Here is a 19426-nt window from a genome sequence, read left to right as displayed (position 1 = left end):
GCTTAAAGACTGCTCTGTGTCCACTCTACTGGGTGAACACATCACACACACTGGGAAAACGCTCCCAGAGTTGAATCCTACTACTGCATTGTGGGTTTCATAATGAAGCAGAAGACAGAAACAAAGTTGTCTCCTTGCTCTGTGTTAATGAGCAGTGTGCGCGTGCGCCCCTCCCCCCCCCCCCTCCCATACCTGCATCCCCCAGGTGAATGCATCGGCCCCCTCCCTGAAGAAGAAGCAGATCTGGACGTTGGAGCAGGATCCCAAGGACCAACAGGTAGGCTACCTGCCCCGTTCTAGATCACACCTGCTCACATTCTTGCTACAGCTGAGCATGTTCTGGAACAGCCGAGCCTGAACTCATAGCTGTCCTCTTCTTCAGGTTGTGTACCTGCGCAGCCACCTGGGGCGTTTCCTTGCCTCAGACAAGGATGGCAAGGTCACCTGTGAGGCCGAGGAGCGAGCCACCGACTGCCGCTTCCTGATTGTGGCCCAATCAGACGGGCGCTGGGCCCTCCAATCAGAGCCATACCTGCGCTTCTTCGGAGGGTCACGTGACTACCTGTCCTGCTTTGCCCAGATGATCTCGGAGGCAGAGCTGTGGGCGGTACACCTGGCCCTGCACCCTCAGGCCAACCTGCTCTCCGTGGCTCGCCGCCGCTACGCACACCTATCTCCCGAGGACGGAGAGGTGGCGGTGGACCGGAACATTCCCTGGGGCGTGGCGGCGCTGCTCACGCTCGTATACCGGGACGGGAAGTACCAGCTCCGCACCTGCGACAGCCGCTACCTGGGCAATGACGGGAAGCTGTGCGCAGAGGGCAGGGAGAGGGGAACGGGGTACACCCTGGAGCTGAAGTGCGGGAAGCTGGCGTTTAAGGATTGTGAGGGGAGGTACCTGTCCCCTATGGGGCCCACGGGCACGCTGAGGTCAGGGAGGTGCTCCAAGCCGGGCAAGGATGAGCTGTTTGACCTGGAGGAGAGCCACCCTCAGGTGGTCCTGATGGCAGCCAACGGCCGCTACGTCTCCATACGACAAGGTGAGAGAAGAATATACACGTACACGTATCACACTTACACACGTTGATGATACACAGACACACTTGATAACACACACTGAACACCGACTGCTACGGCTACTATCACTACAACTCCTCCTCCATATTTATATTGTACACCACCAGATACCACCTGAGGATACTGAGCCTGCAGATACACAGGAAGTACATTAGCGATGGTGGGCTACTGAATATTCATGAGTCTGTACACGACCAGTCTCAAAGGATTGTGTGCACAGTAATTATGGGAAACGTGTCTCATGTCTCCATCTTATCATGTCATCATTTGTTAAATCCTTCCCCCGAAGACTAGATTGACAGATTCGTGTGTGTGTGTGTGTACTTATGCCCAGTGTAGCGTTGTAACAGTGTTAGAAATGGGCTCTTGAAAACTACAAAAGGTCTTTTTGTGCAGATATGGTTTAAGGTTTGTCACAGGGTCATGTTAGAGGGTTAATTACAGTATTCAGTAGGATAAAGAGCCAAGCTGGCTACATAACCCTGGTGGTTTTTCAACTACTTCCCCTCTTTGCAAAGCTGAACTCCAGTTTCTACAATGTTCGGAAACTTCTTCTAGAATGCTGGGTGACTGAATGCAGAATGTTGTGAATGTTGGGTTATAGATTATACAATGTTGAGTGAGTCATTCTAGAATCCTGGATGAAAAATCTTTGAATGTTGAATGGCTGATTCCAAAATCTTAGATTTTAACATTTCAAGTGGTCATTTCTTGAGTTGGTTAACATTAATTGTCAGCAGTATGGTCCATGACAGTGGTGAGGTAAAGATTCTTGTCTGAAGTGTTGTGTTACTGCATTGCTGAGTGCTGTAACTGTATCTGCATCATTGTTCCTGGAAAGTACTCCAGCTAACAGCAATAACCAAATGGCGGCGCAGCAGAAACTGATTGCCTGAAGGATAGATGGTACGAGGGCTCGGGAGATAAGGCTAGTGACGTCACTAGCTAGTGTGAGCTCTCAAGCACACACACACATTCACTCCCAAGAAGTCTGACACCAATTCCATCTCACCAAATCAATATTCACGGACACAAACTTTCTCTTTTTGGTCACATACACACTCCCCCTCCCCCTCTTTAACACACGCACGCACACAAACACGCCTTCTGTAGTGGTGAGATGAGGTGATGCTGCTGAATAATTGATCATGTCAAGGCAGAGTCTGTTTTCAGAAACCGAAGGACCGTGTTGCCCAGCTCCGCACCACACAAACCCTGCTCTAACCAGCTTCATTAGAAGAAGCAACATGGAGCTAGACTCGAGGAAAGAAGGAAGGACTGAGAGAGATGTATAGATACCAGCCAGATGAACGCTCATGAAAGTGCAGGAGACGGAGAGAGCGGGAGATGGAGAAACAAAGAGAGAGTGCAGAAGGGATAGAGCAGAAGGGATGGGGGGGGGGAGCATCTATAAAGCATGAGTCTCTGTAGACTTTAAGACAATAGATGCAGCAGAGGGACATCTGGAGGGAAGAACTCCTCCATTGTCACCTGTGAGCTGGCTCGTTAATCTACACCTCGGCCCGTTCTCCCAGGAGGACGGAGGGGGGCCCCAAAAGTCACATCAAAGCCAGAAAAAACAAGCGTTCAGCTCAAGCATATGCATGACTCAGTGAAAAGCACCTCGGAAACGGTTACGATCTGAACAGGAAATTAGCTCCTTGTTTTCGTCTACCACTTTACCTTAACCCTCCCCAATTCTGTCACTTGCCTTCTTCTCTCGACAAGCTTTATTCTTTCCCATTCTGCATTGGCTTCTCTGTCTCTCATCCTGATGAAAGTAACGAGAGCATGTGTGTGTGTGTGTTTGTGTGTCTGTGTTTGTCATGGAGCTGTCATTTCCATCATCACCTCCCTGTGCTGGAAAGTGAAAGAGACAAAACCTCAAAGACACGCACAGATACGCAGACATACACACACACACACACACACACAGTGCCTGGTAACAGGATGAAGGTTTCCAGTGAAAGAGGGAGATCAAGAAGAGAGTGTGAAAGAGAGAGACAGACAGACAGAGAGAGAGATATGGAGAGAGGGTAGTGAGGGATACATCCAATAATAAGGGAACACTGGGCCATGGCATCACCTTACCATTAATAATGGATGTCAGAGCGACTCGCTGATAGATTAGTCAGGCCTGCTCCATTTTAGGGTAAACGGACAGGCGGGCCTTCGGGTTAGCCAACACCCAGGAGCGTATAAGAAGAAAACATGAGATACATCACGTCTCCTTTGACGATACATTTAAGTCGCTTCCATGGAATTCAATTTATTTACTCCAAGTGCGATAAGGATAGAATGTGAATCTGTAATGTATTGGACGATTGTGCGTTCCTCCTTTGCCAGCACCAGGTGTCTAGTTGTCATGGGTTCTAGTCCTGCTAATGGGTTCTAGTCCTGCTAAATGACTAAATGTAGTCCAAGGCCCCTAGCATGTGGGTCTGGTCCAAGTCCTCTACCATTCCTCACACTGCCCAGACATCAGTGTGCCTAGCGATCATGACACCAACTCATTTAGCGTGCTTGGCTAACCAGGGTGTTAGAGACACCTACCACTATTTTTATTACAGAGAGTAATACCCGGAGTAATAGCTGGCTGGCTTCTACCCCTTCATTTGGCTTGCTGGCTTCCTACTTTCCTCTCCTTTCCTCCCTGCCCTTTAGTACTAGCCTTTTATAACTATCTCTTATCATCTTTCCGTAGCAGTTGTTTGAATGAATATGTAACAGAAGAATAGAGAATGACACTGCAAAGATAACAATACTCCTGCCTGTGGTTTGATGGTTTGATGGAGAAGTTCACTAAGCATTGAATATACAGTGTTCATGTTCCTAAAGCTTAAATCCAGACAAAATACTTTCACCAGCCTTGACCATTAGACAATACAGAAACCTCATCATAAAGCTGACAGCAGTGGTTGGTGTAGGTCAGAGTGCGAATTATACAATGTCAACTTCTTCTCCAGGGCGTGTATCGACCCCCCCAACCTTTTTGGGGGGGGGTCCAAGTCTTAATTGGGGGGGTCAGACCCCCCCAAACCCCCTCGTAATTGGCACCCTGGTGTAGGTACTATGTTTAGCGTGTGATCCTGTGGGTCCGGTGGTGGTTGGATGTGTGTAGAAGTGTTTGTGTGCATGTGTGTATGTGTCTGGCCGGGGTGTTGAGGTGAGGTTGCGGGCATCAGTACATTCTGCTAATCATGCTTCAAACAATCCTCGCTTTTCTCCCCTGATTTTTTCCTCCCTCCTTCATTCAGGGATTGAGGGATTGAACAACTGGTACTCCAAAGCTGCTTAGATCAGAGCCCCACCGGGAAAGAGGGGGAGGGAGGGAGGGAGGGCGGGGGAAGGGAGCAGAGGGGGGCAGTAGAGTGGGGTAAGGTACAGGGATCTGTGTCATTAAAGGATTAAGAAAAATGATTGAGGGATATTCTGGGATGCATCTCATTTGGGTTTTAGCCTCCACAATCCGTTTGATGTCAGGTGGGGTGTTGGTGAGGAGGGGAGGTGGTGAGGAGGGGCGGTAGTGAGGAGGGGCGATGGTGAGGAGGGGCGGTGGTGAGGAGGGGCGGTGGGAGTCCAGTGTCTTGTCAAGGTGGGGTGTTGGTGAGGAGGGGCGGTGGGAGTTTCTTGTCAAGGCGTGTTTCCTCGCATCCAACAGAAACAAGGGCAGATAGCGATTCAGCTGATACGTTTTCAAGGCTGAGTTGTTAATTGCTGGGGGCTAAACATTCCTAATGCCTAAGACGCCTAGGCATAAAGCCTAATGTGTGTGTGGTACCCTATGTGTGTGAGAGAGAGTGCACCAGTGCATGCTTGCCCCTGTCAAAGTCTTGCTTTGGCCTCGTGGCTTGTCTGCTATGGAGTTGGTAGGCTACAGCTAAGCAAACAGGTTTTTCACCTATCCATGTTTGTAAGGAAAGACTTCCCAATATTTTTGCTATGGCTTTCATACTGTGAGTAGCAGTTGCAAGGCAACTTTAATTGACAGCTAACCCAGTAAGAATTCAGTCCTTCCAGCTTGACATTAAAAGAAAAGGCTGGGACCATGCATATTTGAAACGCCCACTGAGCTGTTTGATGGCCTACAAGTTTAATCTACCTGCGCAGTCAGTAATCAAACTTGCCTGATGCAGCTTCCCCTCAAGGGTTCATGTTGGAACAGGAGGGTTATGTAATAGGATGAATAATAGCAGGTTCAGTGCCTGCCACCCCCATCCAAAACTTATTGCAGAGTGATGCACTGACATGATGTCACTCTTATGCCCCTCCCAGGAGTGAGTATCTCGGCCAATCAGGAAGATGAGACGGACATGGAGACATTCCAGATGGAGATTGACAGAGAGAGCAAGAAGTGCATGTTCAGGACCAGCAAGGGGAACTACTGGGCCCTGGTGGCCCATGCGGGAATCCAGACCACCAGCACACAAATGTGAGTAACACTCTTCTCTCCCTGCTCCTCCGCCCAGCATTCTCCCTCTGTTACCCTCATGCCCCCCACTGTTCTACAGATCTGCCGACACCATGTTTGCAGTGGAATGGTTGGGCCACAGGGTGGCACTGCGGGCCAACAACGGCAAATACGTCTGCACCAAGAAAAACGGGCAGCTAGCGGCCGTCAGCGACTCCATAGGTGAATACAGACTAAATACAGAACAAAGTACAGTGGCACGCACGTTTAACCCACTCACCGATCGATGGTCGCCTCACACGCATAGAGGCCCTTCTACCCCTAAACCCTCCTGTTTCTCTGGCACCTCGACGTGCCACTTTGAACCTTGATTCTCTGCTCGTTTCTCAGGTGAGGATGAGCAGCTGATTCTGAAGCTGATCAACAGGCCTATGCTGATTCTGAGGGGGGAGAATGGCTTTGTGTGCCATCACAAGAACTCCAACACTCTGGACGCCAACCGCTCCGTGTACGACATCTTCAGCCTGCACTTCAGTGACGGGGCCTACCACATCAAAGGTCAGGGCGGGAGGGGTCAGACTCCTCACGCTGCTTCCTGTGTTTCTCTCTGTCTACGTCTACCAGCTCTCCACAAAGGCCAGATGATAGAAACTCCTGATGGAGCTGAATCCCAAATCTCTAACTTTCTGCCTACATGCAATACTAAATACACATGTAGTGTGGTCCGCTCCATTGACATGGAACTGACTAGTTTAGATGACTTTCCATAGGACTATATCCTGAATCCTCTACTGGAAGCAAAGGCATTAGCAGCACACCATACAGTCGTGAATATATCGGTTTGTATTGGCCATCAGTAAAGCAATATCCACTGGCAGAGTTCTCACAATACCAACTTTGATGGATGCAAAAAGTTTTGGATTAACAAAGCGTTTTACATTGCAGATGTTTCATGGTCTTCCCTTCTCTTTCCCACCAACCCATTCTGTCCTCTGCACTCCCTCTCTGACGCCCCCTCCAGGTGTGGGTGGAAAGTTCTGGTATGTGTCCAGCAGTGGTTTGGTCTGTTCTGACGGGGAAACGCCTGAGGACTTCACACTAGAGTTCCCGGAGCACGGTCGTATCGCTATCCGGGGCAAGAACGGGCGCTATCTCCGCGGCGACCAGGGCGGCAACCTCAAGGGCGATGGGCTCCGCCCACACAGCACAGCCCTGTGGGAGTACTGACACAACTGAGCCAGGACTGAGTTTAATCTGTCAGCAACTCCAGTAGGTCCCCATCACAACACAGAGGGCTCGTCGTGCAGTCGGTAGAGGGCTTATGTGTACTCCAGCAATGTGCAGCCAGAATCATCTTCATCTTTTCACTTTAGTTTTTTCGCTTTTTACTTTTTACCAGCCATGACCCCAAGGTCAAACGCCTCTTATGGAGATAACGGCACGGTAAGACAGTCAGGAGGAGACACAGTTCTGCCCCCTCTTAAAGTAGATTATCCTGCTAACGGCAGGTCTGGGATCAGACGTTTGGGGGCTTCAATGCTCTAAATACTTAGCATGATGTTGGTTATATCTGATCGAGGGTCACCTCCGCCTGCTTCCTGTGACACCCTGGGCTAGAGGATCCAGTAAGATCTTTTACAGGAAGACTGGGGAGAGTGGGAGGTGGAAGTGATGAGTAGAGCTACATTCAGGACCTTCACCACCTTACCTGTTTGGGGAAGGTGTTTATTCTTCACCTGTCTGAATCAGCATGTGAGGATGACTCCTGTTTGAACATCATGGAGGGTCAGAGATTAGGTTTCCTAAATTCCATGTCATCTTGTCGATAGGGAGGCTAAGAGTGTGGCGAGTATAGGATGCTTGTGGCTGAGGCTCCTCACTAAAATCTCTAGTCCACAGCAGTGTAAAGAGGCCCCTAATGAGCTAGGGTGAGCCTTTGTTACTATGGAAACCCTGTTACAGGATAGGTACATTAGGAAGGAGTAATAGGGTGTCTCTGTACCTCGAACAACACTACAGCTAGCATACTACTTTACATTCACATCCCTCAGCAGTAGTTAGTAGACTGCCTAAGCAAAGTAGTAATGGCAGTCTGTGACATCGTTGAACCTTCAGCATATCTTTACTTTGTTTGTAACATTTCCCCTTTGGTATGTTTAATGTAAAGAAAATTGACACGCTTTGGGAATTGGTGAATAAAATTCAACTACAACAACACTGGGATTCGGCATAGGTTTCTGTTTTGGGTTTTTATTTTGCCAAGACGAGATCAGTCAGATGGAGGCAGTATGATATGACACACGAGATCAGAGGTCAGCTGGCTCATGACGGGCATGTCCTTCTTAACTTCTTCACTGGGAGTCCTGTGTGTCTGTAGGGGTTTGCAGGCTGAAAGGCCAAGCAAGTGGACACCAGGCTCACAGACTCTATGGTCCTTTGCATCTGCAATGATCAGGGCATGCCCTTAAAGAGGACTGATAACAGGTTTAGTGCAACTCTTGCCAGTAGCATATAAACCTTGTCCTCCATAGGTTAAACCGATGGTACACAAACCATGGTTTATTATTTAGATTTTAAGAGATGTTACCAACCATACTGTATACATTCCATGGCCTACACTACGTGCTCAACTTAAACAGTACTGGTTTCAACATAAAAGTATTGGAAACAAATTCAATTTTTGCATATATATACAGAAATAAGCAAAATGTTATTATATATATATATATATGGGTCTGGTCTCCCTGGGACGCATATTAAATGACCTAAATGTCACGTTATGATGAGGGGGTTCTCTCTGATCTGTCGGTACGCACTGAGCAGTGTTGTGGTCACCTGCCCCGATATCGTCTCTTGCCCAAAGGCTTCTGGGATACGAGACTCCTGGATCTTTTCCAACAAGGCCTGGTGGGAGGAAGAAGAGGTGCATGTTGGGACGGAGGGAGGAGAGGAGGTTAGACGTACAATAACAAAGAACGGAAGGAGAAATCATACGGAAAAGTGGCTTTTTTTAAGGTACAATGTATATTTCTTTATTATTCCAGATTGTTTGTTACATGTTTAGATACCAGGGTATCTTACCTCGGCTCGCTGAAGAGCCCGTCTCAGACCGAGACCCTGCACGCTCATGGAGCATAAATACGTCCCGGCAACACTCTGGAGCAAAACCTTACACATGTCCAGACAAGGTTAGAATATTACCATATAAATTCATCTGATTACATATGTGTGGGTGTGTGTACCTGTACACGACGTAGCACTGCATGGTGAAGTCCACACACCGCAGCAATGGAGGAGCTCTCTACCTTAACCTCCACTGCAGCCAAGATCCCCTCCTCCAATCTGACCTCCCCCACAGCTACCTGGTAGAGACACAGTTACTAAATAAAACAAGAAAAACACCTAACAAAAGATATAATCCCAGACAGACTACCACACACACACACACCTCTGTTACAGTCAGTTTGACGGGGTGTCCTCCTGGGGCCATGGCGTAGACTAGAGGGCTGCCCAGCCCCCTTTGGTCCCCTCCCTCCGTCCTCTCCTGGCCCCCAGGCCCCTGGGACAGCAACCAGTCCAGGACCAAGCTCCCCAAGCCATGGGAGACCGTCACCCCCAGAGAAGCTGAGTCTGGGGGTCCTGGTTTTAGAGCAGACCTAAGTATCTCTGATGACACCACAACTCTGGCTGAGAACAGACGGCCCTCGGTCTCTGCCCCCCCAGCTCCCTCCCCCCTGCCTGCCCTCATGAACCCGCAAGAACTCAGGTAGGCTTGGATGGTATCCATGGCCACGGTATCCGTGGAGACGCTGTGTCCGAAGGTGATGCCAGGGGGTGCTGTATCTCCTTTGACCTTGAGTGCATCCAGCCAATCAACGGTCAGCATGTCCAGAGCCAAACTGACGTAACCAGTGTTGTCCAATCCCAGAGCAGAAACTGCAGTCTTCCCGTTGGCCAGTAGGCCAGCCATCTCCTCTCGTCCCAACAGGCTTTGCAGGGAGAAGACCAGTGAGCAGGAAACTGTTATCGGGAAGGAGGTGTCAACTGCGGTTGTAAGGGGTAACGAAACATCTGTCTTTTCACCTGCTTCCAGTCTTGAAAGACGGAAAGAGAAGGTTCTAAAAGTGTTCCCACCCCCCTCATCAAAAGAGCGGGAGAGAGGCATCACCTGTACACACAACGTCCAACCATCTTCTAGAACATAGGGACTAGAGTTCTCTAAAACACAGGTCAGGGTTAGCGAGTCTCTCTGTAACAACCTGCTCCAACTGGGAACAACACGACATCTGATTGGCTTCTGCTGGGTATGAGTCCTCTCTCCGTGGCTGCGATAGGCTAACAGCAGGAAGCTGATGTTGAGCACCTGATTTAAGCGCTTGAGGGTCTGGTTTCGGGACTGGTTGGTGCTTTTCAATACAGAGGCTCTAAGGAAAGGTGCAGAAATGAATACTTGAATGAACACTTTACCCACCAGGGCCTTGATTTATGAAACTTTATATCGTTTCATACGATCATTCTGATGTTTTATTTCAGTTAATGGTTATTTAACATGCTATATGTATTGAACGCATGCCTCACCTCTCCCACACATCTCCGATGGCTGCCAAGAGATCCCTGATTTTCTGGCCCACCTGGGATGGGGGGAGCTGGGGTAGTCCTCCATCCTTGCTCCCCTGGGGCAGAAGCAGCCTCTGGAGCCTTCCTCTGGAAGACAATGCTACCAGCTGCACCGCTCCTACAGACATGGACACAGCTTTACAAACACAACTCTCTGTAAATGAGATCACACACACACACTTTTGTCTTATAAAAATGACAAAACACACACAGATATACACACACACACACACAAGGCCCCGGTCATCCACAAATGAGGCCAAGAAACTGACCTGAGGTATGTGTGTATGAGGGTCCAGTCAGGGCGATCACCCCGCTGATGCCCAGACTTTTGGGGCATCGGATGGTTTCCACACACTGATCCTTGCCTGGTCTCGCCGTCTGAAAAAGCACCTCACCCTCTCCTGGCCCGGCCTCCTCTCCTCCTCCCCCTAGGATGTCCAGCACCCAGAGGTCAGATTCTGTGCTATAGTAGAGACAGTTCTGACCTGGACACACACACACCACGGGTCCCGGCACACACCCCTCGCTGAAGCTTGCCACTTTGACCCCCTCCTCAGGCCCCGCCTCCTGTGCATGGACCAGCACCACCTTGCCTTGATGACCCACTACAACCACACACCGGGAGCCCAACCCCATCTCTGGGGCAACACAGGTTCCTATGAATGTGATTGGCTGATCAAGGCTGTGTAGAACTCTGACACGTGGCTCTGGTTGCCCCAGGAACAGCAGTGGCAGGAAGCAAAGACGCCCATCAGGAAGACCGCAAAGGATTATGGGTGACTTTAAGAGGGCAGCATCAACACCGAAGAGGAGCTTGAAGAGAAGTGTCTCTATGAGAAAATGTCTGTCACCAGGTGATGATGATGACAATGAAGATAATGGTACTGCTGTATCACTAGAGTAGACACATGCCAATACCGGCTGCATGCCACACTCCCTTCCAGCATTTTCTTTTGAGTCGTCATGGAGAAAAGCTAAAACCGCTGGCAGGCTAAACTGAGAGATCCTCTGATGGTCAGGGGCTGATGATGATGATGGCGTTCTGTAGATGCTAAACAACCAGGCAGTCTCACACAGTGACACGGTCAGAAGAGTCCTGCCCACCAGGATGACAGAACACACTTCCTCGTCTCTGACAACAAGCCTATCAGATGTCACGTTTAGCAGGACCTGGTCCGTTGTTTGGTTGACTGAGGAAGGAGCGAGATTCCTGAAAAGTGATAGATGAAAAAAATGTAAAGCTTGTATAATCTCAGGTAGTTTGGATTTATTGTTGACAGTCCAGCACATACACATGGTTGACATTTAATATACCTGCATACCTGGGTAGGAGAGAAGCGAGGTTGACACAGTAGACACCCTGCTTATCACAGACTGTGTAAAGGAGTTGCTTATCCTCACTCAGGACCAGGTGACAGACATGAGCAGGGAACTGGAGCACAGCCTAAAATAATGAGGCCATCAAGTTATTATGTTTAGCTAGCTTGGTTTGATACAGAATAGAGATAGCTTGCCATCTACTTAGCCAAGTAACTTTTGAGAGATGTCAAGTTACGGTTTAAAAATTAGGGTCTTTTGACACTCCACAGGTGACAGGAAAACAAGCCTAGTCTTAAGATACTCGATCCGAGTGACAAGTATTTACCGTCAGTTTTAACTCCTCTTTGTTGAAGACGTAGATCTCATTGTTCCCTGTACATATTAGCACCTCTGTACTGCTCCGGATCACTTGAGCCGTGGCCGGAAACCGACAACCGAACTCTGCCCAAGTCTCTACAGCACATACTCGCTCCATGGCCAAAACAATCTCATGTAGGCGTTTTTAACTGCAGGTACCGGTATTTAAAGTAATGTTCATTAGGAAGTAAGAGCAAGCAATGTTCTTGTAAGAGAGCATGATGACCCGGTTCACTATCATGTCCTTTCGCGAGGGCTTTTCTGGACGAAGATGCATAATAAAACTCATTACCCATCAGCCAATAGTGTTAACGCGAGTCACTCTAACCAATCAAAACGTTTCACTGAAACTTCCGCCAAAAATTCAAAACTCCTTTGCCTGTAGTAACGTGAAGTCTTTAATCAGTTAGCTAGCTACATTCTTAATTTCAGTCCCTTCGTTTGTACATTTTATATATATTAACTAGTTAAGCGACAATGGATCCGTTCGGCGAGGAGCATACTACGATGTACTTTTATGAAAACAGACTGAAAACCTACGTTGGATGGCCATTCGATGAGGATTGCACTTGCACTCCAGAAAACGTAAATTGTTAGCTACTATATACTACTGTACTTAGGCTCTAGCTAATATAGCTGAACAGTTGCAACAGCACACAAGCTTGAAAATATGAGTTAGCTAGTGCTGTCTAGTCCAGTGCCATAACATATAAAAGCAAACTTATTTTCAATATTATAATGTCGTGAAATGTGTTGATATAGTTGGCAATTCAGTTGGATTAGCAAGATAAATCCACACTGAGATGCATTGCTAATCTTATGTCATAGTGGTGGTTGATGTTGGTGGTGCTGGTGATGATGGTGCAGCGGCATAACTGTTAATTTACACTTTCTCCAGATGGCCAAATCTGGCTTCATCCATACCCCGTCCGAGAACAGCCCTGACACGGCGAAGTGCTTCTTCTGCCTCAAAGAGCTGGAGGGCTGGGAGCCAGATGATGACCCAGAGTACGTTACCAATACACTAATTTATTCTCAGAGAAGTAAGGTCCTAGGCTAGGAGTTCAGAATCTGCAGTGAGCAAGTGGTCTTTCCCATCTTTAGCTCTTCCCATAATATAAGTGGGTTGCTTTATCAGTCTGTTATTGTTGTTGCACCATTTAGAGTGAGCAGGATGTAGGCATAAACTTTCCACAAGTTAGGGGTGGTATTGTGTACTGATGTGCCATCTACATAGGATGACACAATCAGTGACTCAGGGTATTTCACCCTCTTTCTCGTTATAGGCCTACTGTCTTGACTTAGTTGATGGATGTTTTCCATTTCATCCATTTACGGTAGATGTTTTTTTCCAAAGCAACTTACCAGTAAAGTGTAGTCTGTTGCAAGATGGGTAACAACAGGATGTCAGGATTTGGATTGAATATGAAAAATATGAACATGATCAGTTAGCTATTATTATATGACCCATGTGATTCTGTGCCTCAGAGTTCTCAGAACTGTGTGAAGTGTTGCAAGTCTGTCTCTCTGCCTTTTCTTCACCTCATGTGTCTGTTTCAGGGAGGAGCACAGATCACATTCTTCTAACTGTAACTTCATTGCTCTGAAGAAAAGTGTAAATGACCTAACAGTGGAGGAGTTCCTGAAATTACAGAAAGAGAGGCAAAAGTTTATCATTGTAAGTTGTGAGTGAGTGAGTGAGTGAGTGAGTGAGTGAGCAAGAGAGAGAGAGAGAGAACGTGTATAAGATGAAGAGAGCAAGTGACAAAGACATAAATAAGATGATTATAATGTGTCTGAGATGTCTTTATTTTTGTCTTTAGAACAAGACTTGTAACGAGGCTATCGGCAAGTTTGAGGAGGCGGCAAAACTGAGGAGAGGGGAGATTATCAAGACCGCGATGGAGGAAGAGTGAGGAGAGAGGCAAACAAGGAAGAGTCAATAATATGCTATAATTGATTTACTCCACTGTTTTGTACATGTTTTGTAAAAATGGTTTATCTGATTTTGATGTTTCCTTATTCATATTTTTATCAATAAATATTTGCTCTCCGCCTAAATATGCATTTCAGAAATATGATTTTGTTGAATATAGATTTCAAACTGGAATAGAAAATATATTGTTTACTTGATATTATGCAAGGAGAAATTGTATTTGGTATGTTTCACCGCAACATACCATCACAAGCTACTGAGTGGTGTCCAATGACAGTGCGTAAAACTGCGCGCATCATAGGATAAAAAGACACGCCTACCCATGCCCGATGGTACTCCTGCTTTCTGTGGTTCTTTATCGCTTCAGCACCACATCATTGTGCTTTGCTGATCTACACATTGATAGTCAGGGAGTTTGTCCAACTAAGCCGAGAAGAGAGGAAAAGAAGAAAAGCGTAATTTTGAAACGATGTCCATATCGACTGTCCTTAATAAGTGGTGACTTATTTTGAAACAGTTATTAAATCGTCTTAAACATTCAGACGTTTCTTGTGCCAGCTAAAGTGTTTAGAAGGCAATATGAAGACGCTTTCGTTCGGTGCACTAGTGCTCACCGCGGGCATCACCGGGTTACTGAGCTTCGGCTTCTTGGCTGCTGCTATTGGAAGTGAGTACTGGTATATCATCAAGGTGAACCGAACCGATGTTGGAGATTTAGACTCCCACTCCGGACTCTGGAGAGTACACGAAGGTAAATAATGTTTTGCTTTTCAGTAAGAGCATACCATCTCTTTAAATCCATTAGTTTCATGGTTTGTGCTTATGCTTAAAAAAACATACCAGTATACAGTAGGCTTAAAGTATAACTTGATTGATCTCCAGGGGCAAAATTGTACTCTCAGACGCATTGGCAGATACAATACAACATACGCCTAAACCTACTACATAGTAACATGATAATATGAAAGCGTAAAACAAATGTATTTTAAAATGCAGCTCATTGTAATTGAATACTTTTGATGGCACAATAGTAGCAAGGTAATGATGTGATTGTCCTTGGTCATGTGTTGTGGTATCCAGGTGGGGAGGTCTACTCGTTCACAGCAGACCCTGCCTCCTCCAACTATACTGAGACAGAAAAACACATGCTGCGTGAGTCAGCATCACCTCTACTAATCACAGTCACTGATGAAGCTCTCAGTTCTAAACAAGTCACAGTCTGTCTGTCTGTCTGTGTGTGTGTGTGTGTGTGTTTCCAGACATGCACAGCATGATTGTGGTCTTGCTGGTACTCAGTCTGGTCCTTCTGGTGTTGGGTGGGATCTGTGGATTGGTCAGTTCCCTTGCACAAAGCCCCGTCCTCCTCACTGGAGCAGCCTCTTACTTCCTGGTTTGCAGTAAGTGTAACCTCCTTTCTCCCCCCCCAACCACCACCACCACCACCATAAAAAAAAAGAATATGTGAAATGGTCTGAACTTTTTGGGTCCAAGGGAAAGGTTACAGACTGTACCACTCGATAAAGGACAGAAGGAAGCAGGGAACTAAGGATGTCAAGTGGTTTATGGGTGGACAGATATCTCAGGCCATCTGTCTCAGGGTTCAGCTCAGAACTGTGGTCCTGCTGTCTGTTTGCACGCCTCATTGGCCATAAAGATGACCACACACAACCCCACCGTGGAGGCTGCTACACACACAACCAGCTATCTGATCATATTCCACACCAGCATCTAGAGTATCTAAGGGCGAACTGATTGTTTTGCAGGAGAGAGGTGTAGATTGACCGTGTAGGCTAGTAAAACAAGTAAAAGAGCTTTGATTGTCTTTCCAACCATCTTTATTTACCTTTCCAACCTTATTTATTTACCTTTCCAACCTTCTTTATTTACCGTTACAACCTTCTTTATTTCAATTTCGCTCCTTCTATCTTTCCTTCTCTCTAACACTTGTCTACCTTGGTTTGATTTGCTAGTCTGATTCCCTCAAGGATAGATTGTTAATCTTCATGTAATTGGTTTGATAATGACTTTATTATTGCTGAGTGCACGCACACACATTATTACACCATTTCTCCCACCACCTCCCAACTCCTATTTTTATTTTGTCATATGGGAACAACTGAGGAGAAATTTCTGGTTTTGCCAACAGAGCACAAGAACGAAAACATTATAATTGAATAATTGAGTGAAAAGAACTGAAGTGAGAAAAAGTGGACAGGAAGGACAAAAAGAGGGTAGATTGGAAACAGCAAGGATTTAACCAGCCTAATTAGAGATAGAATAGGTCTGAGGAGGTGTGTGTGGGTGTGGGGTGTGTGTGTCTATCACAGTCCATATGACAAGATCAGATCTCTGGGATGGAACAGACAGCAGATGGCTTTCGTGCCCTGCTGCCACCAACTCTGAAAACCACAGCTCCAGATCTGATCCTCTCTCATGACAATAGATCATAGGAGAACTAAATACATCTAAACAGTATAGAATGGTTAAATGAAATACTGTACCACAGCTATTACCATATGTAGTCAAACACACAGTGTGTTTAGGGCCATGGTTAGGACTCTGGTATGTCTTAAGATAAAAACGTAGTTTTGTAATGCCCCATGTTAAAGGATTTCATGCACAGGAATTCATGTTCAGCTTCCATACGTTTTGTTAGGAATCATTTTTATTCTTAAAGTGGGATGCTTGACTCCGCTCTTCAGTGACCCCTGAAACAGTTCAGTTTAGACTCGGAGCACTGGGTAGGGAGGCATACAAACTTGTCTCTTAAGAACCTAGTTTCTTCTTATTTCTCTCTCCACCCGCTTAAACAGCCAGCCATGTACCCAGTCGGTCGGACAATCAGCCTTAAGATCCTGATAAAGATGGCCTTGTGTTTCAGGAAAATGGTAAACCAACAAGCCTCTTCATGCACTCGCTCTAATCAGCAGCGCATGGAGACGTGTGAAATGCAATCAATACTGGAATTAGATTTGAGATTCTCTCCATCTCTGTTACCCTGTTTCTTTCTCTTGCTTGTTCTCATGCTTGTTCTTTTGCTTGTTCTCTTGTTTGTTCTCTTTCTTGTTCTCATGCTTGTTTTCATGCTTGTTCTCATGCTTGTTCTCATGCTTGTTCTCGTTTGTTCTCGTTTGTTCTCTTGCTTGTTCTCTTGCTTGTTCTCTTGCTTGTTCTCTTGCTTGTTCTTGTTTGTTCTCTTGCTTGTTATCTTGCTTGATCTCTCTCTTTTCCTGTATCTCTTAGCTCAAATCAGTTTGCCATAGGTTTGCTGTAAGTCACACTTTACTGGTAATTCTTTTCTCACATTTGTCTACATCCATAAAATTATCTCGAAAACGTATCTAAATTGCTGCTGAACTGTGTAGAGTTTGTGTTAGCGCGCCTCCCTACATGTGACAGATTGGCCTATCTGCCAAATTCTCAATTTACCACATTCCTGTCTAAATAAAACACGGCCATACAAAAATATAGTGTTTATTGTGTTAAGGTTTAACAGAGGGGCAAGAAGGCGGCAGGAGGAGGGTAACTATCACACTAATACATAAAACAAAACTGAAACATTGCTGGTGCTACACCCTTGTAGAGGAGCAAGTGTGTGGGCTCAATATTTATATATATCTACCTGTTTTTCTTACTGTAACTATGTAGTAAGAGAAAATAAGCATATATGAGTAGCTTCTTAAGTATTCTTTATACAGACTCAAAGTCTAGCAAATAGAGAGTTCATCACAGAGCCATACTCTGCAAACAAATCAAAATATACTAACACACTCTTCTTATGGAGTGCATGCTTAGACTCCTGAAGCAGGTGGACCTCCGGCAAGTGTTCATCATATCTGGTGATTAAAATGTTCCAGTTCCCATCATGTTAACAAGCAGAAGGCAGATCAGCGCTCTCCAGCTCCTACAAGAGGGCACCAATCAGCTCCACCAAGCCACAGAGCAGCCTGATTGATTCTACTCCCTGCAGAGCTTCCTCTTCCTGTAGTTCATCGTTATCACCACTTTAATATCCTCTGTGTGTGCGATTGTGTATCTGTCTGCGTCAGTTTGTGTGTGTGTGTGTGTGTGAGAAAGGAAGATGTCATCAGTGTAATTTACATGGACTCTCTAATGTTCTCTCTTTAATTGTTAAATAGCTATTTTCAGGGGGCTGCTTGCTATCTGCCAGTGCAGTTTTGTGACGTAAGCTCATGGTACAGAGGGGAGCACTTTGACCAGCTATAGGGACTGTAGGTAACCTCAACTCACATCCAGACATGACAGCTAGGAACACACATTGAGAAAGTGCAGTAACAGTAATATGACACCCGTGGGTGCCTCAATGAAAAAGAATGTTGTATTATGTCTCTGCCACCCGCCTCTCTGATAGACGCCCACCCCCCGCCCCCCATGAGGAAGTGATCTGCTAGATACGTGGAGCAGAATGCAAAGATAGAGGGGGGTATCCAACAGCAGCTTTATTAGGAACCCAGTGTCCTGTGTGTTGGTAATCAGGAAGTGGATGTGCGTCACTGTTTATTAAGAGGTACGTGGGGATGTTCCAGCTGTCTAATAGGCTTCAGGCAAGGATCTCTCTGGGATTGAACCAAATAACTACCCACCAGTTCTCGTGCGTGATTAACATTATACAGTGTAGTCTCCTTTTCGTAAAAATGTTTTGTGTCCTTTTGTACGGTTTGTATTTCCCCAGGCCTCCTGACTCTCTCTGGGGTCAGTCTCTACATCAGCTACTCCCAGGCAGCTGTGGCTGAGACAGAGAGGCTGGTGGGAGCCGAGCGTCTGGCTCAGGTCTGCACCTCCTACGGCTGGTCTCTGGGTCTGGCCTGGCTGTCCTGCGGCCTGGAGGTCCTGACAGGCTTGCTGCTGCTCCTCGCTGCCAGGACTGCCAGACGTCAGCATGGCCACCAGGGACATCACACCGTGGCCTGACCCGCCCCTGGAAGACATGCTGTATCATTGCGGAATAACTGTCTCATTGAACTACACGCTTTAAGCCCTGTTTGTTGCTGGACTAATGTGTCTCAAAGTTGACAGACCAGAATACTGAGAAGAAGAGGGAGAAACACTAGGGGGGGTTTGTCTTCTGTTCATATTCATTGATAATGGGTTGACCCTCACCTTATACACATTGGTGGTCAGTAAACATGTATTGGAAGTATGTAGGTGACCAGTGGGTTGCTTGGCTAAACAGACCATCAAGGATAACACAGTCTTAGAAGAAGCCAAGAGGAGGAGAATGGGGTGAATGAAAACAGCAGGAAGTCCACTGGCTCTTTTCTCCCATGGTGAGGAGTGGAATAACACTTTACATATGTTTAATGTTTAGCATTGACCCATGTACTAAAGTTTACTGCGTGAATATAAAACTCATCACATTTTCTGCCCATGGAGTTATTGTTTTAACAGGACCATTCAACTTTTCTTTTAATCTTAACATGCTAAGCCAACCTAATGTGTCATGTGGATACTGCTCAAAAGATGTTTGTTCTCTATGTATGTTAGCACCACTGTTGTATTTTTGTGTGATTTTTAATTGTTTGGACATAGACATAATAAAGTATTACAGTGCCACCCTGTGGTCACATAAGTCATTACATCACAGTGTGATAGCAAGAATGCAGCTTCTCATTTTCTCCCATCCATCTCTGTATCTGAAGTTTCCATGGGAACAACAAGGTCCATACAGAACAAGACAACGACAC

The 19426-nt window shown here is 46.4% G+C and overlaps 4 protein-coding genes across 4 annotated transcripts in view; 3 read left to right on the top strand and 1 right to left on the bottom strand.

Annotated features, from left to right (window-relative positions):
• The window catches only part of fscn2b (fascin actin-bundling protein 2b, retinal), an 8818-nt gene extending 2103 nt beyond the window's left edge, over positions 1 to 6715 (top strand). Inside the window, exons 2-7 of the mRNA XM_067245187.1 lie at positions 206 to 277; positions 383 to 1040; positions 5353 to 5509; positions 5589 to 5710; positions 5879 to 6046; positions 6510 to 6715. Of these exons, the coding sequence (XP_067101288.1) occupies positions 206 to 277; positions 383 to 1040; positions 5353 to 5509; positions 5589 to 5710; positions 5879 to 6046; positions 6510 to 6715 (1383 nt within the window). The remainder of the gene's footprint in view (positions 1 to 205; positions 278 to 382; positions 1041 to 5352; positions 5510 to 5588; positions 5711 to 5878; positions 6047 to 6509) is intronic.
• Positions 6716 to 8138: 1423 nt separating this feature from the next.
• On the bottom strand, positions 8139 to 11903 carry faap100 (FA core complex associated protein 100). The gene is made up of 8 exons (XM_067244653.1): positions 11754 to 11903; positions 11431 to 11552; positions 10378 to 11318; positions 10067 to 10223; positions 8937 to 9912; positions 8731 to 8850; positions 8570 to 8656; positions 8139 to 8392 (listed from the first exon to the last, which is right to left on the bottom strand). The coding sequence occupies exons 1-8, from the start codon at positions 11901 to 11903 to the stop codon at positions 8261 to 8263; spliced, it is 2685 nt and encodes an 894-aa protein (XP_067100754.1). The 3' UTR covers positions 8139 to 8260.
• A 300-nt stretch (positions 11904 to 12203) lies between these two features.
• Positions 12204 to 13835, top strand: birc5a (baculoviral IAP repeat containing 5a). Its single transcript, XM_067245376.1, has 4 exons — positions 12204 to 12370; positions 12684 to 12793; positions 13346 to 13463; positions 13609 to 13835. The coding sequence occupies exons 1-4, from the start codon at positions 12263 to 12265 to the stop codon at positions 13699 to 13701; spliced, it is 429 nt and encodes a 142-aa protein (XP_067101477.1). The 5' UTR covers positions 12204 to 12262; the 3' UTR covers positions 13702 to 13835.
• A 465-nt stretch (positions 13836 to 14300) lies between these two features.
• Positions 14301 to 19340, top strand: tmem235b (transmembrane protein 235b). The gene is made up of 4 exons (XM_067245299.1): positions 14301 to 14472; positions 14802 to 14873; positions 14981 to 15118; positions 18415 to 19340. The coding sequence occupies exons 1-4, from the start codon at positions 14301 to 14303 to the stop codon at positions 18651 to 18653; spliced, it is 621 nt and encodes a 206-aa protein (XP_067101400.1). The 3' UTR covers positions 18654 to 19340.
• Positions 19341 to 19426: the final 86 nt, after the last annotated feature.

The sequence above is a fragment of the Osmerus mordax genome, chromosome 10 (genome assembly GCF_038355195.1).
Source record: "Osmerus mordax isolate fOsmMor3 chromosome 10, fOsmMor3.pri, whole genome shotgun sequence".
NCBI classification, from domain to species: Eukaryota; Metazoa; Chordata; class Actinopteri; order Osmeriformes; family Osmeridae; genus Osmerus; species Osmerus mordax.
Note: the sequence above shows the minus strand (reverse complement) of the source record. Positions and strands in the feature narration are given on the sequence as shown.

Bases quoted from the DNA above. Each gene is read 5' to 3' on its own strand.
- faap100 (XM_067244653.1), bottom strand. From the start codon at position 11,903: ATGGAGCGAGTATGTGCTGTAGAGACTTGGGCAGAGTTCGGTTGTCGG. The intron at 8,657-8,730 runs GTACACACACCC...GACATGTGTAAG, and splicing joins CAGTGCTACGTCGTGTACAG to GTTTTGCTCCAGAGTGTTGC. The intron at 8,393-8,569 runs GTAAGATACCCT...TCCTCCCACCAG, and splicing joins GGGCTCTTCAGCGAGCCGAG to GCCTTGTTGGAAAAGATCCA.
- birc5a (XM_067245376.1), top strand. From the start codon at position 12,263: ATGGATCCGTTCGGCGAGGAGCATACTACGATGTACTTTTATGAAAAC. The intron at 12,371-12,683 runs GTAAATTGTTAG...CACTTTCTCCAG, and splicing joins GCACTTGCACTCCAGAAAAC to ATGGCCAAATCTGGCTTCAT. The intron at 13,464-13,608 runs GTAAGTTGTGAG...TTTTGTCTTTAG, and splicing joins AGAGGCAAAAGTTTATCATT to AACAAGACTTGTAACGAGGC.
- tmem235b (XM_067245299.1), top strand. From the start codon at position 14,301: ATGAAGACGCTTTCGTTCGGTGCACTAGTGCTCACCGCGGGCATCACC. The intron at 14,874-14,980 runs GTGAGTCAGCAT...GTGTGTTTCCAG, and splicing joins GACAGAAAAACACATGCTGC to ACATGCACAGCATGATTGTG. The intron at 15,119-18,414 runs GTAAGTGTAACC...GTATTTCCCCAG, and splicing joins CTCTTACTTCCTGGTTTGCA to GCCTCCTGACTCTCTCTGGG.